This window comes from Martes martes, assembly GCF_963455335.1.
Source record: "Martes martes genome assembly, chromosome: 4".
In the NCBI taxonomy this organism is placed as follows: Eukaryota; Metazoa; Chordata; class Mammalia; order Carnivora; family Mustelidae; genus Martes; species Martes martes.
The window spans coordinates 190,684,158-190,700,265 of NC_137891.1; the positions used below are offsets into that span (position 1 = coordinate 190,684,158).

General features: G+C 63.9%; 1 protein-coding gene across 1 annotated transcript; it reads right to left on the reverse strand.

The window, feature by feature from the left end:
• Positions 1 to 5,442: 5,442 nt before the first annotated feature.
• VWA1 (von Willebrand factor A domain containing 1) lies at positions 5,443 to 9,515 on the reverse strand (the record flags this gene model as incomplete). Its single annotated transcript, XM_080802123.1, has 3 exons — positions 5,443 to 6,155; positions 7,786 to 8,343; positions 9,443 to 9,515. The coding sequence occupies 3 exons, from the start codon at positions 9,513 to 9,515 to the stop codon at positions 5,443 to 5,445; spliced, it is 1,344 nt and encodes a 447-aa protein (XP_080658249.1).
• Between the last annotated feature and the right edge of the window lie 6,593 nt (positions 9,516 to 16,108).

Genomic DNA, 16,108 nt, shown 5'->3' on the forward strand with positions numbered 1-16,108 from the left:
AACGCCTCTTCCTCCCAGGCGACGGAAGCGCATTAGGGACACGAATCGTGCGGCCTTCGGATTGGCCGCGGGTGGCGTGACGTCACCGGCGTCCGCGCCGGGACTGCCTGAACGTGCTCTGGGGGCGAGCCGTCGAGGGGCGGGCCGTCGAGGGGCGGGCCGAAGCGCCTAGTTACGGGGCCGGCTCAGGGACGAAACCGACGGGTTGGGTGCGTGTGCGCCCTGGTTTACGTCGGTTCCTAGTCAGTTCTGCGTCCGCTCGCGGAATCCCGACGAGGCGGACGGAGGTGCGGGTGCCGGCGCGCCGAGGCGGGGCCCTTGGTACGCAAGGAGGCCCCGAAGCCAGGGCCCCGACGGAGACGGGTAGGCCCCGACGGAGGGAGCGGCCGCCGGAGCAGAGCCTGCCGAGAGAGGCTGATCCGCGAGGGAGGACCCACCCGGCCGGGCGCGGGGATGCCGGGGCCCCCGGAGGCTGGAGGCCAAGCTCGGTGGGTCTGGGCGCTCGCGAACAGGGCGGGCGCTGGATCAGACGTTCGGAGGGGGCCCGCGGTCCCTGCCACTGTCCGGCAGCCTCAGGAGGTTCACGCGCCGGCTGGAGGTCGAGCTCTCCTCGGCCTCCTCCCAGGTATCTCCGCAGACCCCAGCGGTCCCTGCTCGTGCGATCCGGCTCCCAACGCGAGGGAGGCCGACTCAACCCCAGAAGTGTGGAGACGCAGAGCAGCCCACCCCCGGTCCCCCAGGAGAGCGCCCTTGCTGGAGGAGGGGTCCTGGCCGGGGGGCACCTGCAAGGGCCACGTGCCTGGTTCCGGGACACAGGGCCAGGCCGGCGGGCCTGGGGCGGAGGGAGAGAAGGCTGGGCAGCATTGCTCTAGAACCCGCAGTGCCCGGAGCTAGCAAAGTTCGCTTCTGAGGCCAGCATCCAAATTGCCCCTTTACTCTTTCCTTGGTGGAATTGGTCGAGTTCCCAGAACCATATGGCGCTGTCCCCACTACACTGAAAACAGCTTTAAACCTGAATAAAAATGGGGGGGGGGTGTGTGTCACAGATAATTCTGTGATCTTTCATCCTCAAGAGAAAGCCAAATGAATTTCCCAGCCAGATGCCACCCCCACCCCCACCCCAGTGGCCATCCAGGTTTTTATGGATTAGCCACAAACTAGACCTCCCAAAGCACCCCCCGCAGGGCTCCACTGGATTAAGAAGAGGAAATGCTCGTCCCTTTTCTGTTCTTTCTCTCCAGCTTCCAAAAGGACCTGCTGGTTCCGGTGTCGCTCACAGTTGCCCAAACCCACATACACCCCACATCCACCCCCGTGGGACAGACTCCAATCCTGCCAAAAGTGAGGCTGTCCGGGGCGCCTGGGTGGCTCAGTGGGTTAAGCCTCTGCCTTCAGCTCAGGTCATGATCCCAGGGTCCTGGGATCGAGCCCCTCATGGGGCTCTCTGCTCAGCGGGGAGCCTGCTTCCCCCTCTTTCTCTGCCTGCCTCTCTGCCTACCTGTGAGCTCTCTCTCTGTGTGAAATAAATAAATAAAAATCTTAAAAAAAAAAAAAAAAGAGAGAGAGAGAGAGAGAGGCTGTCCGGCCAGCCCTCCCAGGACTGAGCCCCCAAAATAGGGCCCCGGGCTGCTGATCCCCATCCTCGCCACCAAAGCAGGGCTCCCAGATCACTCTTCCATGATGAGCTCTTCCGTGGGCTTCCAGAGGGTCAAAAGAGGGCACGAGGGGTCATAGTGCTGAGCCCTCAGATGTGCTGCCTTGGGCCCAGGTCTGGAGAGTGACTCAGGACTGAGCCCAGAGCTCACTGCGCCTCCACTCTGTCTTCCCAAGTAGGGTATGCTTTTAGGTAAGCAGTTGCCTACTCAGATGCCCTGACCGGCTGTTTTCTCCCCCTGCGGATCCACCTTGCAGAAGGTCTGCACAGCCAGGACATCCCCACGGGCACCTGGTGTGGGGGGTCCTTAGCACAGGCCCCCACCCTGCTGGCAGGAGACGCACTGTGACCACTGGCCTGCCCTTCTCACAACAGAAGTGGGGGCAGATACACTGTCTGGACAGACCTCGGGAGCAAAGTCCTCGGAAGCCATGGCCACTGAGGAAGATATCCATGTTCTCCGAGAGGGGCTGTGAGTGGGCCCTTGGCTGCAGCGTGATACACCCTCTTGCTTTTCTTGTCTTAACCGGAAGTAACCACAGCACAGCCCATTCTGATTTTCACACGTGCATCAGAGGCTCATAGTTCCATGTGTCACTTCGCACAAAGTGACAGTCCCTACAGGTGGCAGCCTTGGCCTGGACCTAGTAGATCGAGGAGACTGCAGGGATGTGGGGGGAGACCAGGACAAAACTGTTTCCTAGAGGTTGTTCCCAGACATGGCCCAGACTTACCAACCTTTAAGAGTTGCCTGGGTGGCTCAGTCATTTGAGGGTCTGACTCTGGATTTTGGCTCAGGTCGGGACCTCAGGGTCATGGGACGGAGCCCCTCATCTGGCTCTGTGCTCAGCGTGGAATCTGCTGGAGATTCTCCCTCTGCCTCTCCCCACCCTGTGCATGTGCGCTCTCTCTCTCTCAAAGAAAGAAAGAAATCTTATTAAAAAAAAATTAGGGGCACCAGGGTGGCTCAGTGGGTTGAGCCTCTGCCTTCGGCTCAGGTCATGGTCTTGGGGTCCTGGGATCGAGCCCCGCATTGGGCTCTCTGCTCAGTGGGGGAGCCTGCTTCCCCCTCTCTGCCTGCCTGCCCCTCTGCCTACTTGTGATCTCTGTCAAATAAATAAAAATCTTTAAAAAAAAATTAAAAGTGGCGCCTGGGTGGCTCAGTGGGTTAAGCCTCTGCCTTCGGCTCAGGTCATGATCTCCGGGTCCTGGGATCGAGTCCCATATCAGGCTCTCTGCTCAGCGGGGAGCCTGCTTCCCCCCTCCCCTGCCTGCTTGTGATCTCTCTGCCAAATAAATAAATAAACAAAATCTAAAAAAAAGAAAAATTAAAAGTTGCCTAGAACGGTGCAAAGGGCAGCACTTCCAAGGTAAGGGCTTCCAGAAGAGACATTTGTTGGCATGGAAATGGGGGCTCCTTTCCCTGCCCTCAGCATCTGGCAGTGATGAGCCGAAGCTGGAGCGTCTCCCGGGGAGCAGGGCCGTGTGTCTTTGGCCACTCTGCTCTTGCTTGGGGTTGCAGGCATGTTTGGGGGAGGAGCCCATCTGTCTCAAGGGCATGACAGCCGTTAGGAAAGCAAGTGCCAGTATTCTTGTTTCTCTTGTTGCCTGCACACCACTCTGCAGGCTGGACCAGGAGGCTCGGTGTGGAAGGGGAACCTTTCCAGGGCCCCAGTGGGCTTGGACCCACAGGTACCCAAGGCATCAGGGCAGGGCACCCTGGCCTGCATGTGGGGCATTCTGATCAGGCCTGGGGAAGGGTTGCCTCTCTGGTCGATGCTGCCTAGGGCCCTGTTGTTCACATCCACCAGCCTTGGGAGGGGTCAGCCGACTGCACAGCCTGCTAACCACTGGTCAGGGTATAAGCAGGTGCCCGCAGTGGCACATGGACCACACGGTGCCACTTGGCTTACCTGGGTCTGAAACCGCCAGGGGTTGTGGGGACATGTAGGAGAAACCCAACACCCCGTCAGCAGTGCTTCCCTACCCTCTGACCAAGTCTAGCCTGGCCTGCCACTACGGGGGTACCCTGGACCCACCACCTACACCGCTGCCTGCCCCGCCGACCCTGACCCCGGCCACACAGGAGGGGCAGGAGCCCTTTGTCCCCCATGCCACTGTTACATAGGCACACGGTGGGCTCTTGCACCGCTGGCCCCCACGAACGTTCAGTACACAGACCCGTGTGGGCTGCAGGCCCTGGGTGCTTAGGGAGCCGTGTGATTCTTGGGAGTGTGGTCCTCAAGAAACGGTGGCAGGCCAGCCCGACTGAAGTTTGCCTCCGAACCCATGCCCACCACGCCCGAGTGGGCAAACAGAACACAGTCAAGGACTCCGAGACCACCTCTCCGAACGCTGCGGGTTTTGGGGATACCCGTCAAACTGCTGCTGAGGGAGTGGTCTTGCCAGCAGAGGGCGCCACAGCCCCACCCTCGGTCTGCAGGCCGCGGTGGGGACCGCCGCGCACAGCCACTGTGCTCCAAACCGCGGGGTCGGCCTGTGGAAAGGCCCACGGCCTTCTGAGGAGGTGCGGATGTCAGGGTGCTCCCAGCCTCCGCAGCAGGGGGGGCTCTGCTGCCCTCCTCTTCCCCAGCACCAGCCACAAAACACGGGCCTGGGGTCTGGAGCTCTTAGAGGGCCGGAGTGTTCGGACGGCGTAAAGCACTCCAAGGAGACCGCAGAGCTCAGTTTACAACTAGTTTATGTACTTCAAAGTCTGGGATGTTAGTGGGGAAGAGGCAGTGTGAGCACGGAGCTGGAGAAGACAGGAGTACACGCCTTGGTGGGGCTGAGGGACAGTGGGTACTGCCCTTAGGACGTGTCTGGTGGCCCCAGTAGAGTAGTAGTGACAGCAGGTGGGGTCAGAAGATGCTGTAGAGAGAATCGCTGGGGTGACCCCCCCAGGGGACCCTTGTTTGTCCCCACCCAGACGCACCACCCTGTGCATGCGCTAGCCTTGGGGCTTGCAGGGTCCTGTTCCTTCGGGAAGGTGCGGTCTGCATCCCTGTGGCTGCAGGGGGACCCAGCGGGGTCCTGGGCAGGAAGGCAGGGCCACTGTCCCCAGCAGGCACTACCCCGCAGGACAACCGAACGCCCTGGTAAAGCCCAGCTTTCTGCTCACCCAGCTGCTGCCCGCACCATCAACCTGCCGCCACAACTCCCTGCCCTTCTCCAGGTCCTGTCCCCTCCGGAAAGCCTCTGGAACCCAGCCAGAGCCAGCTCCCGCCCTTCCCCAACCACCTTCTACCAACATCTAGGACCCGAGTGGCCGCAGGGACTCAGAACGGCCGACTGGACCACGCCCGCTCGAACCGATGCCAGCCCTTCCCCCAGAGGGACTGGTCCTTCACGAGTGACAGGTCCGGCCGCTCCGCTCGGCTGCCTCCTGTCCTGGGCTCGAGGCCAGTCCTGTATCCGATGTTCTCAGCCTGCCCCAGGCTCCCTGCCCACCTTCCGGCTAACTCCCGCCCAAAAACAGCACCGCGCGCCCAGCTCTGGGCCCGGGCAGCGCAGGGGGTCACGACGGCAAGAGCTGCTGCCACAGCGGCAGCGGAGGGTCAGGCCGGGAGCCAGGCGAGGCCCCCGTCCCGGAAGGCAGACGCCCGAGCCGGCGGCCCTCCGCCGCCGCAGGAGAGTCGGGGGGGCGGGGACGGGGGCTCGGGCGCAGTGGCCGCGGGGCAAGGCCCAGGGGCCGGCGGCGCGCGCTGCCCCGCCGGGCTGGGGAGAAGGGGGCCCTCGGGCGGGCGGGGGGCCGGCTCCGGCTCACGGCTCCGGCTCCGGCTCACGGCTCACGGCGCCCGGCCCGCGGCCCCCGGCGGCTGGGGGCGCGGGGCGCGGCTGCGCGGGCCGTCGGGCGTGCAGGCCTTGGCCGACAGCGCCCTCTCGCGGCCGGAGCGGAAGGCGGCCGTCACGGTCACCAGGTAGGCGGTGCCGGGCGCCAGCCCCTGCAGCGTCGTGCCGTTGCGGCCCGCGGGCACCTCCACGCGCTGCGCCGCGCCGCCCGGCAGCGGCCCGTACTGCACGTGGTAGCCGAGCACCGCGGCCGGGCCCAGCGCCGGGGCCCAGCTCACGCGCAGGCTGCGCGGCCGGGCGTGCGAGACGACGATGCGCTCCGGCCCGGCCTCCTCGGGGGGGGGCGGGGGAGGGCGCGAGAGCGGAGGGGGCGGGGTCTCGCCCTGGCCCCGCCCCGCGCCCGCGGCCCCGCCCTGCACGCCCCGCTCACCCGGCAGCGTGTGCACCCGCAGGTGCTGCGGCCTCACGAGGTGCACGTTGGACTCGGGCACCAGCGCCACCTCGTAGTCGGTGTCGGGGTCGAGGTTGGTCCAGGCCCAGCCCGTGGCGTTCCCCGGCAGCTGCTGGCGACGCACGGTCCCCGGGTCAGCGCTGGGCGCCAGCTCCAACACGTAGTAGCCGGAGTCTGCGGTCAGCAGGGGCGGCCAGGCCAGGCGGAAGCCGCTGGACGTGACCTCAGAGGCACGGAGCTGCTGTGGCCGCATCGCGTCTGCGGGTGGTGCAGGGCGTCAGGTCTCCTCTCGCCCGGCCTGGGGCCCTGACTGCTGACTCAGGGCGGACGGGACAGGGAGATGTGGGGGACAGCCCAGGCTCCGCCACCGCAGCCGTGCTAATGATACATGACCCAGTGACAGGGCTGGGCTATGGAACCTGGAACTCCATCAGGCGCTCAGCGGCAAACCCCCGCAGGTGAGAAGCCGTCGTGGCCACTTCCCACCACTCCAGTGTCCTAAACAGGGCCCCTCAAAGGTGGTGTTTGAGAACAGAGGGCCAGCCCCCTTCCGGGGCCCCAGTGGCCAGCACAGAGTGTGGGGTCAGCTCTGGACAGTCCATGCAAAGGGGCACCACTGGGGCAGCCAGAAGATGGGAGGCCACGGGTGGGGGGACACCCCAAGGGGGAATGACGTGACATCTCCAAGAGAAGCTGAGCGAGCGGTCAGAATACCACCTGCCTCAGATTTCTAGGGGGGGGGCCTCCAGAGTGGGACCCTCAAATGTGCATTACTCCTGAGCCTGTGACACCACATGGCCATCTGAGTGACCACGCAAGCAGGTAAGGTTGATAAATGTCTGGGCAGAGTTATGCCCATTGGGATCCTCATGCTTCCTCATTTAATGTCGGGTGCTCCAGCTGTCAGCCTGGCACTCATTCTCCTGCCCGTCCCCCAAATTCAGACCCCACCCCACCCCCGGAGCCCCCGCCCCACTGCCTCACTGCCCTGCAGCCTTGGGTTCTTCCTGTCCAGCTGCTTGCTTTTCCTCCCGCTGTCCCCTCCAGACTCAGTCACAGTGGCTGACTCGGGGGCCACCGGAGCCCAGGTATCCCTGGGAGAAACCTCTGAATGGACCCTCTGCCTCCTGCTATCCCCAGTCCAACCCCTTTCAGTTTTTGGTGGATGATTAACCCACAGGCAGAGGCTCAGGAACGGTCCTGGGGTTAGTGGCATTTTTCAGTGGATAGAGCCAGCTGAGCCAGTAATCAGGCCCTTCATCTCCAGCCCCTCCCACTGTGAGGTTTGGCTGGGTGGGGGTGTGGAGATGGTCTGTAAGGAAGTTGGTGGGGAGCTGCTAGCCCACAGTGGGCCCTCCCTGGTCCAGCCTCCTCTCTAGCAAGTCCCCAAACCACCACTAGCGCCAAGTCACTCCGTGACTGTCCTCCCCCCTAGGGTGGCAGGGCCTGCGTTCTGTGCAACCCTAGCCCATCCCGACCCGGCTCTCTCACCCGCAGGCATGTACAGGAACCCGCGATGTCCATCGGCACAGTCCTCAGGCTTGGGCCTCCCTCTTCCTCTCCATTTAACCACATCCCACCACATGCAGCCCCTTGGTCGCTCGGCCCCTCCAGGCCCTCCACCCTGGGGTGGGCCCGTCAGCGTCAGCAGGGAAGGCCCCCTGCACGTGTTTACTCAGGCCTGACCCTCTGCCCGCTAGAGCCCCAGGCAGTGGGGCCTACAGGGCGCACAGCCTGACTGTGTCCCTGGAAGATGCAGAGAAGCCTTGTGAGTTGCCTTCCTGCTGACCACCCCCCGCGAAGTGCCGTTGGCCCAGGCCCCTGGCCCCTGCTCCAGGCCCTCGGGTCCCTCTCCCTGCACCTCTTCCGGGGCTCCTTGGCTACCTACCCAGAATGGATGCCCTCAGCTCCTGGGCAATGATGTGCAGGTCATCCACATCCACAAAGTGTAGGTACTTCTCGGGGGGCGCCGAGGCAGCAGCTGACAGCTCCAGGAGGTTGCCGCGGCCAGTGCTGACGATGAAGACAGTGACACCCAGGTCCTTCAGCTCCTGCATGGGGGGTCCCACGGGGTCGCTGGAGCCGCCGTCTGTCACCCACACCAGCACCTTGGGCACCCCTGGCCGGGCCCCCGCCACCTCTGCAAAGAGCTGCTCCTTGGCATACGCCAGCGCCAGGCCAGTGTTGGTGTCGCCCATGCGCTGGGCTGCAGCACGTATGGCATCCTGGACAGCCTCACCTGAGCTGTGCTGGCCGAAGGGGAACTCGGTGTACGGGCGGCTGCCCACATGCACCAGGCTGGCACGCAGAGCCCCGGGGCCCAGGGGCAGCAGGCCCACCAGCTGCCCCACAAACTCCCGAACTCGGGAAAACTCATAATGAGACACGCTGGCCGAGCTGTCCAACAGAAACAGCAGGTCCCCCTGGGGGGCCGATGCTCGGGGGCCTGGGGGAGAGGGGAGGGTTCAGCCCCGGGTGGTGGCCCCCAGACAGCCCCACACCCAGGGCAGAACCCCCAGGGTCTGAGCTTCCCCTAAGCTGGAGCTTGTCCTTACCCAAGTAGGCCCTGAAAGTCTGCTCAGCCCCACCCCCAAAGGTCCTGAAGCTGGCACCCCTGGGGGAAAGGGGAGAGGGGTCCTGAGCCAACAAGTGGCCCACAGTCTCAGTGGGTTCGAGCTCTGCACCCTGGTCATATGCCTGGGGTGCTCTCTGGGCTCAGGTCTCATCTGTCACGGAGAGCCACCCCCTCTAAGCCCCTCCACCCTCCCTTTGCTCAGCCTACTCTGTGCAGGCTGGAGCCAAGGGTCCTGGCCCAGCCCCCAGGAGTGTGGGTGGACAGGCCTGGGTCACAGGGGTGGTCTCCTCAGGCCTGGCTTCAGGCCCACAGCCCAGCCTCCAGGTAAAGCGACTAGTTGTTGGGGCTGGGAGGCACAAAGTGACTGGGCAGACTGGGGGCTGAGGTGGACAGATGAGGGGCACAGAGCATGATCACAGCCCATATGGCCAGGCTGGAGTCATGACCCCACTTGCAGACGATGTCACCCCTCCTCGGGACCCAGGAAGCAGGTTACCTGCCGCAGCAGCCCGAGGGCCCACCAGCCCCTCCAAACCCTCCCCCTTGCTCCCGGCACCCCAGGGGGCAACAGGACCTCTTCCACCACTGCGCCAAGGGCAGACAGGAGCTGCGGTGTCTCCGTTCTGATCTGTGCCTTGCGGCCTCTGTTTCCCCCAGTCCGGTGGGGCGACTCGAGCCCTCTTACCAGCCCAGCCCTCTACTAAGCGTCATCCCAAGGAGAGGGAAACTGAGGCAGGGACCTCCTCCCCGACAGACACCTCCCCCTCCCTTTCCAGACCCGCCCCCCACAACATCTGGCGCCCGCCAGGCAGCCGGGGGGCACCTGGGTCCGCCCACCGCAGGTGGGTGGGGTGCCCGGCGGCCGTCCCTACCCCGCGGCCGCGGAAGGGAAAGAGACTGCCCCGCGCAGGCAGCGGGGGTTAGGGGCGCCGCCCGAGCTGGAGCCCAGCCCGCCGCCGGCCTCACTCACCACGTTCGGCGCCGCTCCGCGCCAGCGCCAGCCGCAGGCTCAGGGCCAGGCTGAACGCCGTCCAGGGCAGCATCGCGCGGCGTGAAGGGGCGCGCTCGGCCTCCGCTCGCCGCTCGCTCGCTCCGGGACTGCAGGGCGCGCCGCCGCGCAGGCCGGCCCCGACCCCGCCCCCGGGAGGCCCCGTCCCCGAGGCCCCGCCCCCGGTGCACACTCACCCCGCGTGCGGAGGCGCACAGGCTCCGGGAGGCGGGAGGCGGAAGGCGTGCGCGCGGAGAGACCCGGGCGGGTAGCGACACGCAGCGCTCACGGAGGTGCGACCGCGGCACACGCGCGTGGTGCGCGCGGAGAGACCCGGGCGGGTAGCGACACGCAGCGCTCACGGAGGTGCGACCGCGGCACACGCGCGTGGGCGTGCACATACACAGACACTGCAGCTCTCTTCCCTGGTTGGGAGGCTTCGGGGTCCCCACTGCCCCCTGCCCCCAGCCAGGAGCAGAGCAGGGAGCTCTCAGGCTGGACTCCCACCCCCAGTGCTATGAGTCTCTGAAATCAGGCCCAAGGGAAACCCAGGGGGTGCGAAGGGGTGGGGGTGACACCGAGAACGAGGTCACTCTAGCAAGGCTGGGGCCCTGGACTCACCTCTACCACAGGGCTGAGAGAGGGGTAGGTGTTGTGGGCTGGACACTTAGAAAGGAAAGGGGGCATTGGGAGAGTGCAGGGGTCTGAAGGGGAGCTTCCCCCACCCCTACCTGGCTGCTTGGAGGAAGAGGCATAGGAGCTGGGAATGGCTGGTTCAGGCCCTGTCCAGTGTGACCATGCCGGGACTATTGTTGTCCCCATACACCCTGCCCAATGAGGGGCCCAGGGCTTGACCCAAGATCTGACTCCAGGACCAAGGGCAGACCCCCAAGCCCTCTGGAGGGACCCATTAGCACCAGGGGTGGCTGACGGCAGTCAGCATCCTGAGGCCGCTCAGGCCTTAGGGCAGATGGCCTCCCCTTGGGCAGGAGCTGAGGGTCCAGATGAGGGCTCTCACTATTTCTCCTTTTCTTTTTTTTTTTTTTAGGATTTTATTTATTTATTTTTTAAAAAATATTTATTTATTAAAGATTTTATTTATTTGACAGAGAGAGAGAGATATCACAAGTAGGCAGAGCAGCAGGCAGAGAGAGAGGGGGAAGCAGGCTCCCCGCTGAGCAGAGAACCCGATGCGGGGCTCGATCCCAGGACCCTGAGACCATGACCTGAGCCGAAGGCGGAGGCTTACCCCACTGAGCCACCCAGGCGCCCCAAGGTCTGTCACTAAGAAGACCACTGGCTTCTCCCAGCCACTACTCTGTGGAGCTGGGCGGGCACAGGTCCCCCAGTGCGAGGTGGCAGGGGTGTCTCTGCCAGGATGTCCCCTCCCTTCCCCCCTCCCCAGGAGAGTGCTCGGCAGCGTGGACGGATGGGACTCAATGGTGTTCCTTCCTCCCTTTATGGCAGGTGAGACACTGTGAGGAACAGGCCAAAGCTCCAACTTTGCCTAAAAAAGGAAGTGGCTCAGCCAGGCTGGAGGAGCCAGAGCCGGAACAAGCGGGAACTGTGTCCCCGCCGCTCCCGCCCCCTCGAAGGGAGTCTTGGCACGGTGGTGCTGGCTCAGGTCCACAGACCTCAGGCCTCCTCTGGGACCAGAAACGGCCTGGTGCTTCTGCCTGGGCCCTGATGGGGGGGGGGGGGCAACAGGCTTGGGCCCTTGAAGCCCAGGGTGTGCCTCCCAGGGGGGCCTTGTCTGGCCCCCGGCCCCAAAGCACACAAGGCTGACCAAGGCTGACCGGGACCGCTGCTGCTGCTGGGGACGGTGAGCCAAGGCCATGGCCAAGCAGAAGCAGCTGGAGGCTGGGGCTCCCATCCAGAGCCGACCCTGGGGACCCTGGGGTGGAACCACCCAGGTAAACGTGAGCGAACACTTCTTGGTTCATCCTCTGTCTCACTGGGCACCCCCGGCCAGGGGCGGGTCCTAGGCCATGGCAGACCGCCCCGGGGCAAGGCGGGAGCTCCCCAGCTTGGCCCCCAACTCCTGTGTAGCAGGCAGGCCCCAGCCCCACTTCGGCCTGTGCTGCCGGGCCGACAGGGAAGTTTCCGTCCCTTCTGGAAAAACTGAGCGGGTCTTCTTGGCCGTGACTCAGGCCCTCGAGGAAGCAGCTGCCCTCCTCCCTCGGGCCTCTCCGTGAGAGGGAGAAAGGATGAGAGGCCCAGTCTTCGGACTGGTCTGCCAGGGCCTCTGCCCAGACTTGGCTGAGCTGGCCACCAGCCCTGGTACATTCTTCCTCTGCTCTGCTCTGTCATCCCTGCTGCTCGCAGGGAGCTGAGCTCTCACCTGACCCCTGGGAGAGCCCCCTCACCCCTGCACTGTGACCAGCTTTAGTCCCAGCCCCTGCTAGGCCCTGAGGCTTTCCTGCTGCCGGCATCAAGGCGAGTCTCATTCCAGCATCCTGCACTTCCCCACGGGAGACTCGGGCAGATGGAGGGTTCCCAGGGAGCGTGGGGGTCAGCCAGGAGTGTCATAGTCGGGGTCAGGGCTGGGCTTGAGGCAGACGCCAGAGGAAGCACAAATATAATTATCCGGAAACCTCCTCTCAGAAGAAAGACAGGCCTGGAGGCCAGGGGCTTTGAGTAGGACAGAGCAGCCAGGAGGCGGCAGGTCCCGCCCTCCCTCCCCCTCCCTCCCCCTCCCTCCCCCTCCCCCTCCCCCCCTCCCCCCTCTCCCTCCCCTAGGCTCACCCAGCCCCCGCCTTGGCGCCCCCCCCCCCCCCCCGCTGGGAGCCCCAGAGCATCACTTCCCGGCGCCGGGCGCAGCCCACCCGCGGCTCCGCAGGCAGGTGGAGGGGCCTCTGTGCACCCCGGGGCCGGGGCTGTCTGAAGGCCCTGCCCCCACAGGGCCGCGGGAACACTCCTCCTCCACACAGTCCGGGCCTCTGCGGAGAAGAAGGGCCCTTTGTCCGCGGCTCACTGTGGTCCTGTTGACCCTAGGGAAAAGGGCAGCTCCCGGGGCCTCTGACCCCAGCCGGAGGGCACTCGGGGCCTGAGGGGCAGAGCAGTGTGTGTCCCCACCCTACCCAGTGGGGTGCCCTGTGCCTGTTTTTTATGTGTTTGTACCTCACATATGCGCGGAAACAGGAACAGGGGCTGCTGTGGTCCTGAGGCAGGGTGTGGGGCAAGCCAGAGGCCCTCAGAACCCACCCCACAACAGGAAGGGGGGCAGGGGGAGGGGGCCGGAGCAGCAGGGCCCAGAGGTCCCTCCAGCCCCCCCCGCCCAGCTGCCACACCCACACATCCTTCTAGACTCCACCTGCCTGTTTATGGTCAGGGACATGCCAGCATCCGAGGGTCTGGAGGTCTGTCCTCTCACGGCCCAGGAGCCCAGGCCTGCCTGCTGTGGTCCCAGAGCTGGCAACAGCAGAGCGGGCAGCCTGGGCGAGGGGCGGGTACCACCCTGCCTGCCTTCATCCCATCAGGTCTCTGCAAGGGCCAGCCGATGCCATGTTCTGCTCTGGGGACACGCAGATCTGTCCTCCAAGGGCTGCCAAGTGGGATGGGGGACAAGCAGGCGTGTGCCTGCCTACTTACTTTCCCTGACAAGGGTGGGGCCGTGTCAGACCGGGTGGGCCCGAGCTGCAGGAAGTGCCCAGACCCTAGGGAGGCAGCTGACCGCTGCGTCAGGACAGTACGGAGGCCCGGGGTGGGGGTGGGAGGGGGCAGAGAGGAAGGCCGGCATCCAGACCCCGGAGTTTCTGGCCTGTAGAGACCTGGAGGAGTGGGCCCCTCCTGAGGTGGGACGCCAGCTTTGGTTCCCTCTGCTGGAAACTTCTGCCACAGGGAGCTGACCACCAAACCCAGCTCCAGCCCCAGGCACAGTCCAGTCCGGTTTGGATTGGTAAATAGAGACTGGGGAGGGACAGACCAGTACCAACACCTTGGTGGGGGGCTCCACAGAGGTCAGGGTGGGGCCCAGGGGGCAGGAGGGAGGAACTCAGCCCTCAGAGGGAATGAACTGGCCTAATCTCCCAGAGCCTGGCTAGCTGCCCCCAGGGTCTGAGGGTGACACCTGAGTGCCCATCGCTGGAAACACTCTGAATGAATGAATGACCGGGGGCAGGTCAAGGAAGCTGACAGAGCCTCATCTCCCCATCCGTGGGGCTGGGACGATGACTCTGCCTGGGGTGTTAGGGAAGCAGACAGACGGATGCGTGCACATCTACACAAACATGCAGTGCACACACACACGCACACACATGCACTGTGGAGACCCCCGTGACCAGGCACACGTACAGGTCAGGGGCCTGGGCACCTGGGAAAAAAGCATTTGTTGCCCAAAATAGAGATCTGTGCCTGCCCCAGCAGTAATCCAGTGTCTCAGCCCTTGGCTTTCCCAACCGACCCTCTAAAAGCAGACCACCCGGCCCCTTCTGTTGCTCGCCACTCACCCACCCCCCTCGCAGGTGCTCCTTTTGTGGGTGGGTGGGGGCAGAGCTGGGGCTGAGGCAGCTCATCCCTGGGGTCAGCTGGAGGCCATGCAGGGCCCCGGGGGCCGGCCTGGGAAGTTGAGACACACCTTAGGAACCCTTGAGGCTCTGGCAGCTGAGTTCCCCACCAAGGCCTCCCCCCCCACCAGGCCCAGCTGTTGTTTTGATGACACTGGGGCCAGGAGGATCCTCAGGAGAGGCCTCATCTCCGTAGCCTGGCCAGGGCCTGCCCAGCCTTGGGCAGAAGGGGAAGGAAGGCGACTTCTGACCAGGGGAAGCTAGCCTTGGGCGCTGGGCAGCGGGCCAGGCTCCTGTCTGACTGGGCGCAGACAATTGGAAAACCCCAAGAACTCCTGTGGGATCTGAGCCAGCCACACACCGAGGTCTGCTCAAGGCTGCAGAATGAGCCTGAACCCTGAGCCCCGATCTTCAGGCACATCTGAGTCCCGACCCTGCTGCTCACACACAGAGCCTTGCCGGCAACAGAGGGTGCTAGATCCTTGCAGAGGCCTTTCAGCTACGCCTAGATTCTGGAAAAATTACAAGAAACACATTTTTGGTTTCTTTCTTTCTTTTTTTTTTAAGTAATCTGGGGGTGCCTGGGTGGCTCAGTCGGTTAAGTGTCTGCCTTTGGCTCAGGTCCTGGGATGGGCTGTGTCAGGCTGCTCTCTGCTGGCTCCAGCTTGCGCCCTCTTGCTCTCTCTCTCTCTTTCTCTCAAATAATTTTTTTTAAATTTTTTATTTATTTTTTTTTAAATTTTTATTTACTTATTTGACAGACAGATCACAAGTAGGCAGAGAGGCAGGCAGAGAGAGAGGAGGAAGCAAGCTCCCCGCTGAGCAGAGAGCCCCACGTGGGGCTCGATCCCAGGACGCTGGGATCATGACCGGAGCCGAAGGCAGAGGCCTAACCCACTGAGCCACCCAGGCGCCCCTCTTTCTCTCAAATAAATGAAATATTTAAACAAATAAATAAAAGCAAATACCTTTATAAAAAAAAATCTGTACATCCAACGTGGGGCACGAACTTACAACCCTGAGACCAAGAGTCACAAGCTCTAAACACACACACAGTCACACGCACTGCTGACTTGAGCCAGTCAAGTGCTCCGAGAAATATATTTTTAATATACTGCTGGGCTTACAAGTAAGTAAATATCTTCAAGGCTCCCCCCAAATTAAAAGCGCTAAGAATACATAAATAAACAAACAAACGCGGGAAGATGAAAGGAAACAGGTGGCATAGCAGGGAGGCCCACGACACAAGGACGGCGACGCGCACCTGCCGTTACCGAAGCCCGCACGGGACCGAGCAGGGCCCAGGTAGGGCCGCCTCGCAGAGGGACTTCTTCCCGGAGCGACGTGTCCCCAGGATGTTCACGGGTGCGGCGGACAGGGGAAAGGAGCAGCCGCTCAAAGAAACCATACACCATCAGTGAGCCTCCCCGGAACGACAAATAATGGATTTGGACCCCCCGCCGCGGGAAGAGTGAGACACTGTGGCCGTCAGGAGTTAAAAAGTAACCGCGTGGGAGAGGCTCCAGAGACGGGAGCAACCTGGAATCTGAAAACTGAACGTGCGTGAAGAGACCGTCGCAAATGATGAGATTTGAACAAGAAACAAGTTTAACCTCTAGATACGCTAATAAAATAACGAAATTAAGTGACCGTGTTAATTGGCAGATTAGACGCCACCCAACAATTAGGGAAACTGGAAGAAAACGAAGAAACTGCCCAGAGCGCGGGACAGAGTCCGGGGGTCGGAAACAGCGAGCGAGCGGGAGGCCCGCCTGGACACACGGCAGCGGGCGTTTCCGCGGCGCAGCGGCCGGCGGGGCGGTGCGGGGCGGAGCGGGGCGGGGCGGGGCGGGGCGGGGCGGGGCGGCGCGGAGCGGCGCGGGGCGGCGCGGGGCGGCGCGGGGCGGGGCGGGGCGGCGCGGGGCGGGGCGGCGCGGCCGTCGGAAGCGCGGCCTCGGCTCGGGCGCGTCTGGCGCCACCTCGCGGCCGCCCCACGCGCTGCGCACGGAGCCCCGCGGGTCTCCAGGCGGGAACCGGGACGCACCCCCCGAGCGCGCAGGCCCGGGCTCTCTCACGGGGCGGGGCGGAGGCCGGGGGCCCTTCCCGGTCTCGGGAGTCTCGGCCCTGGAGAGGCGTCCGGGGC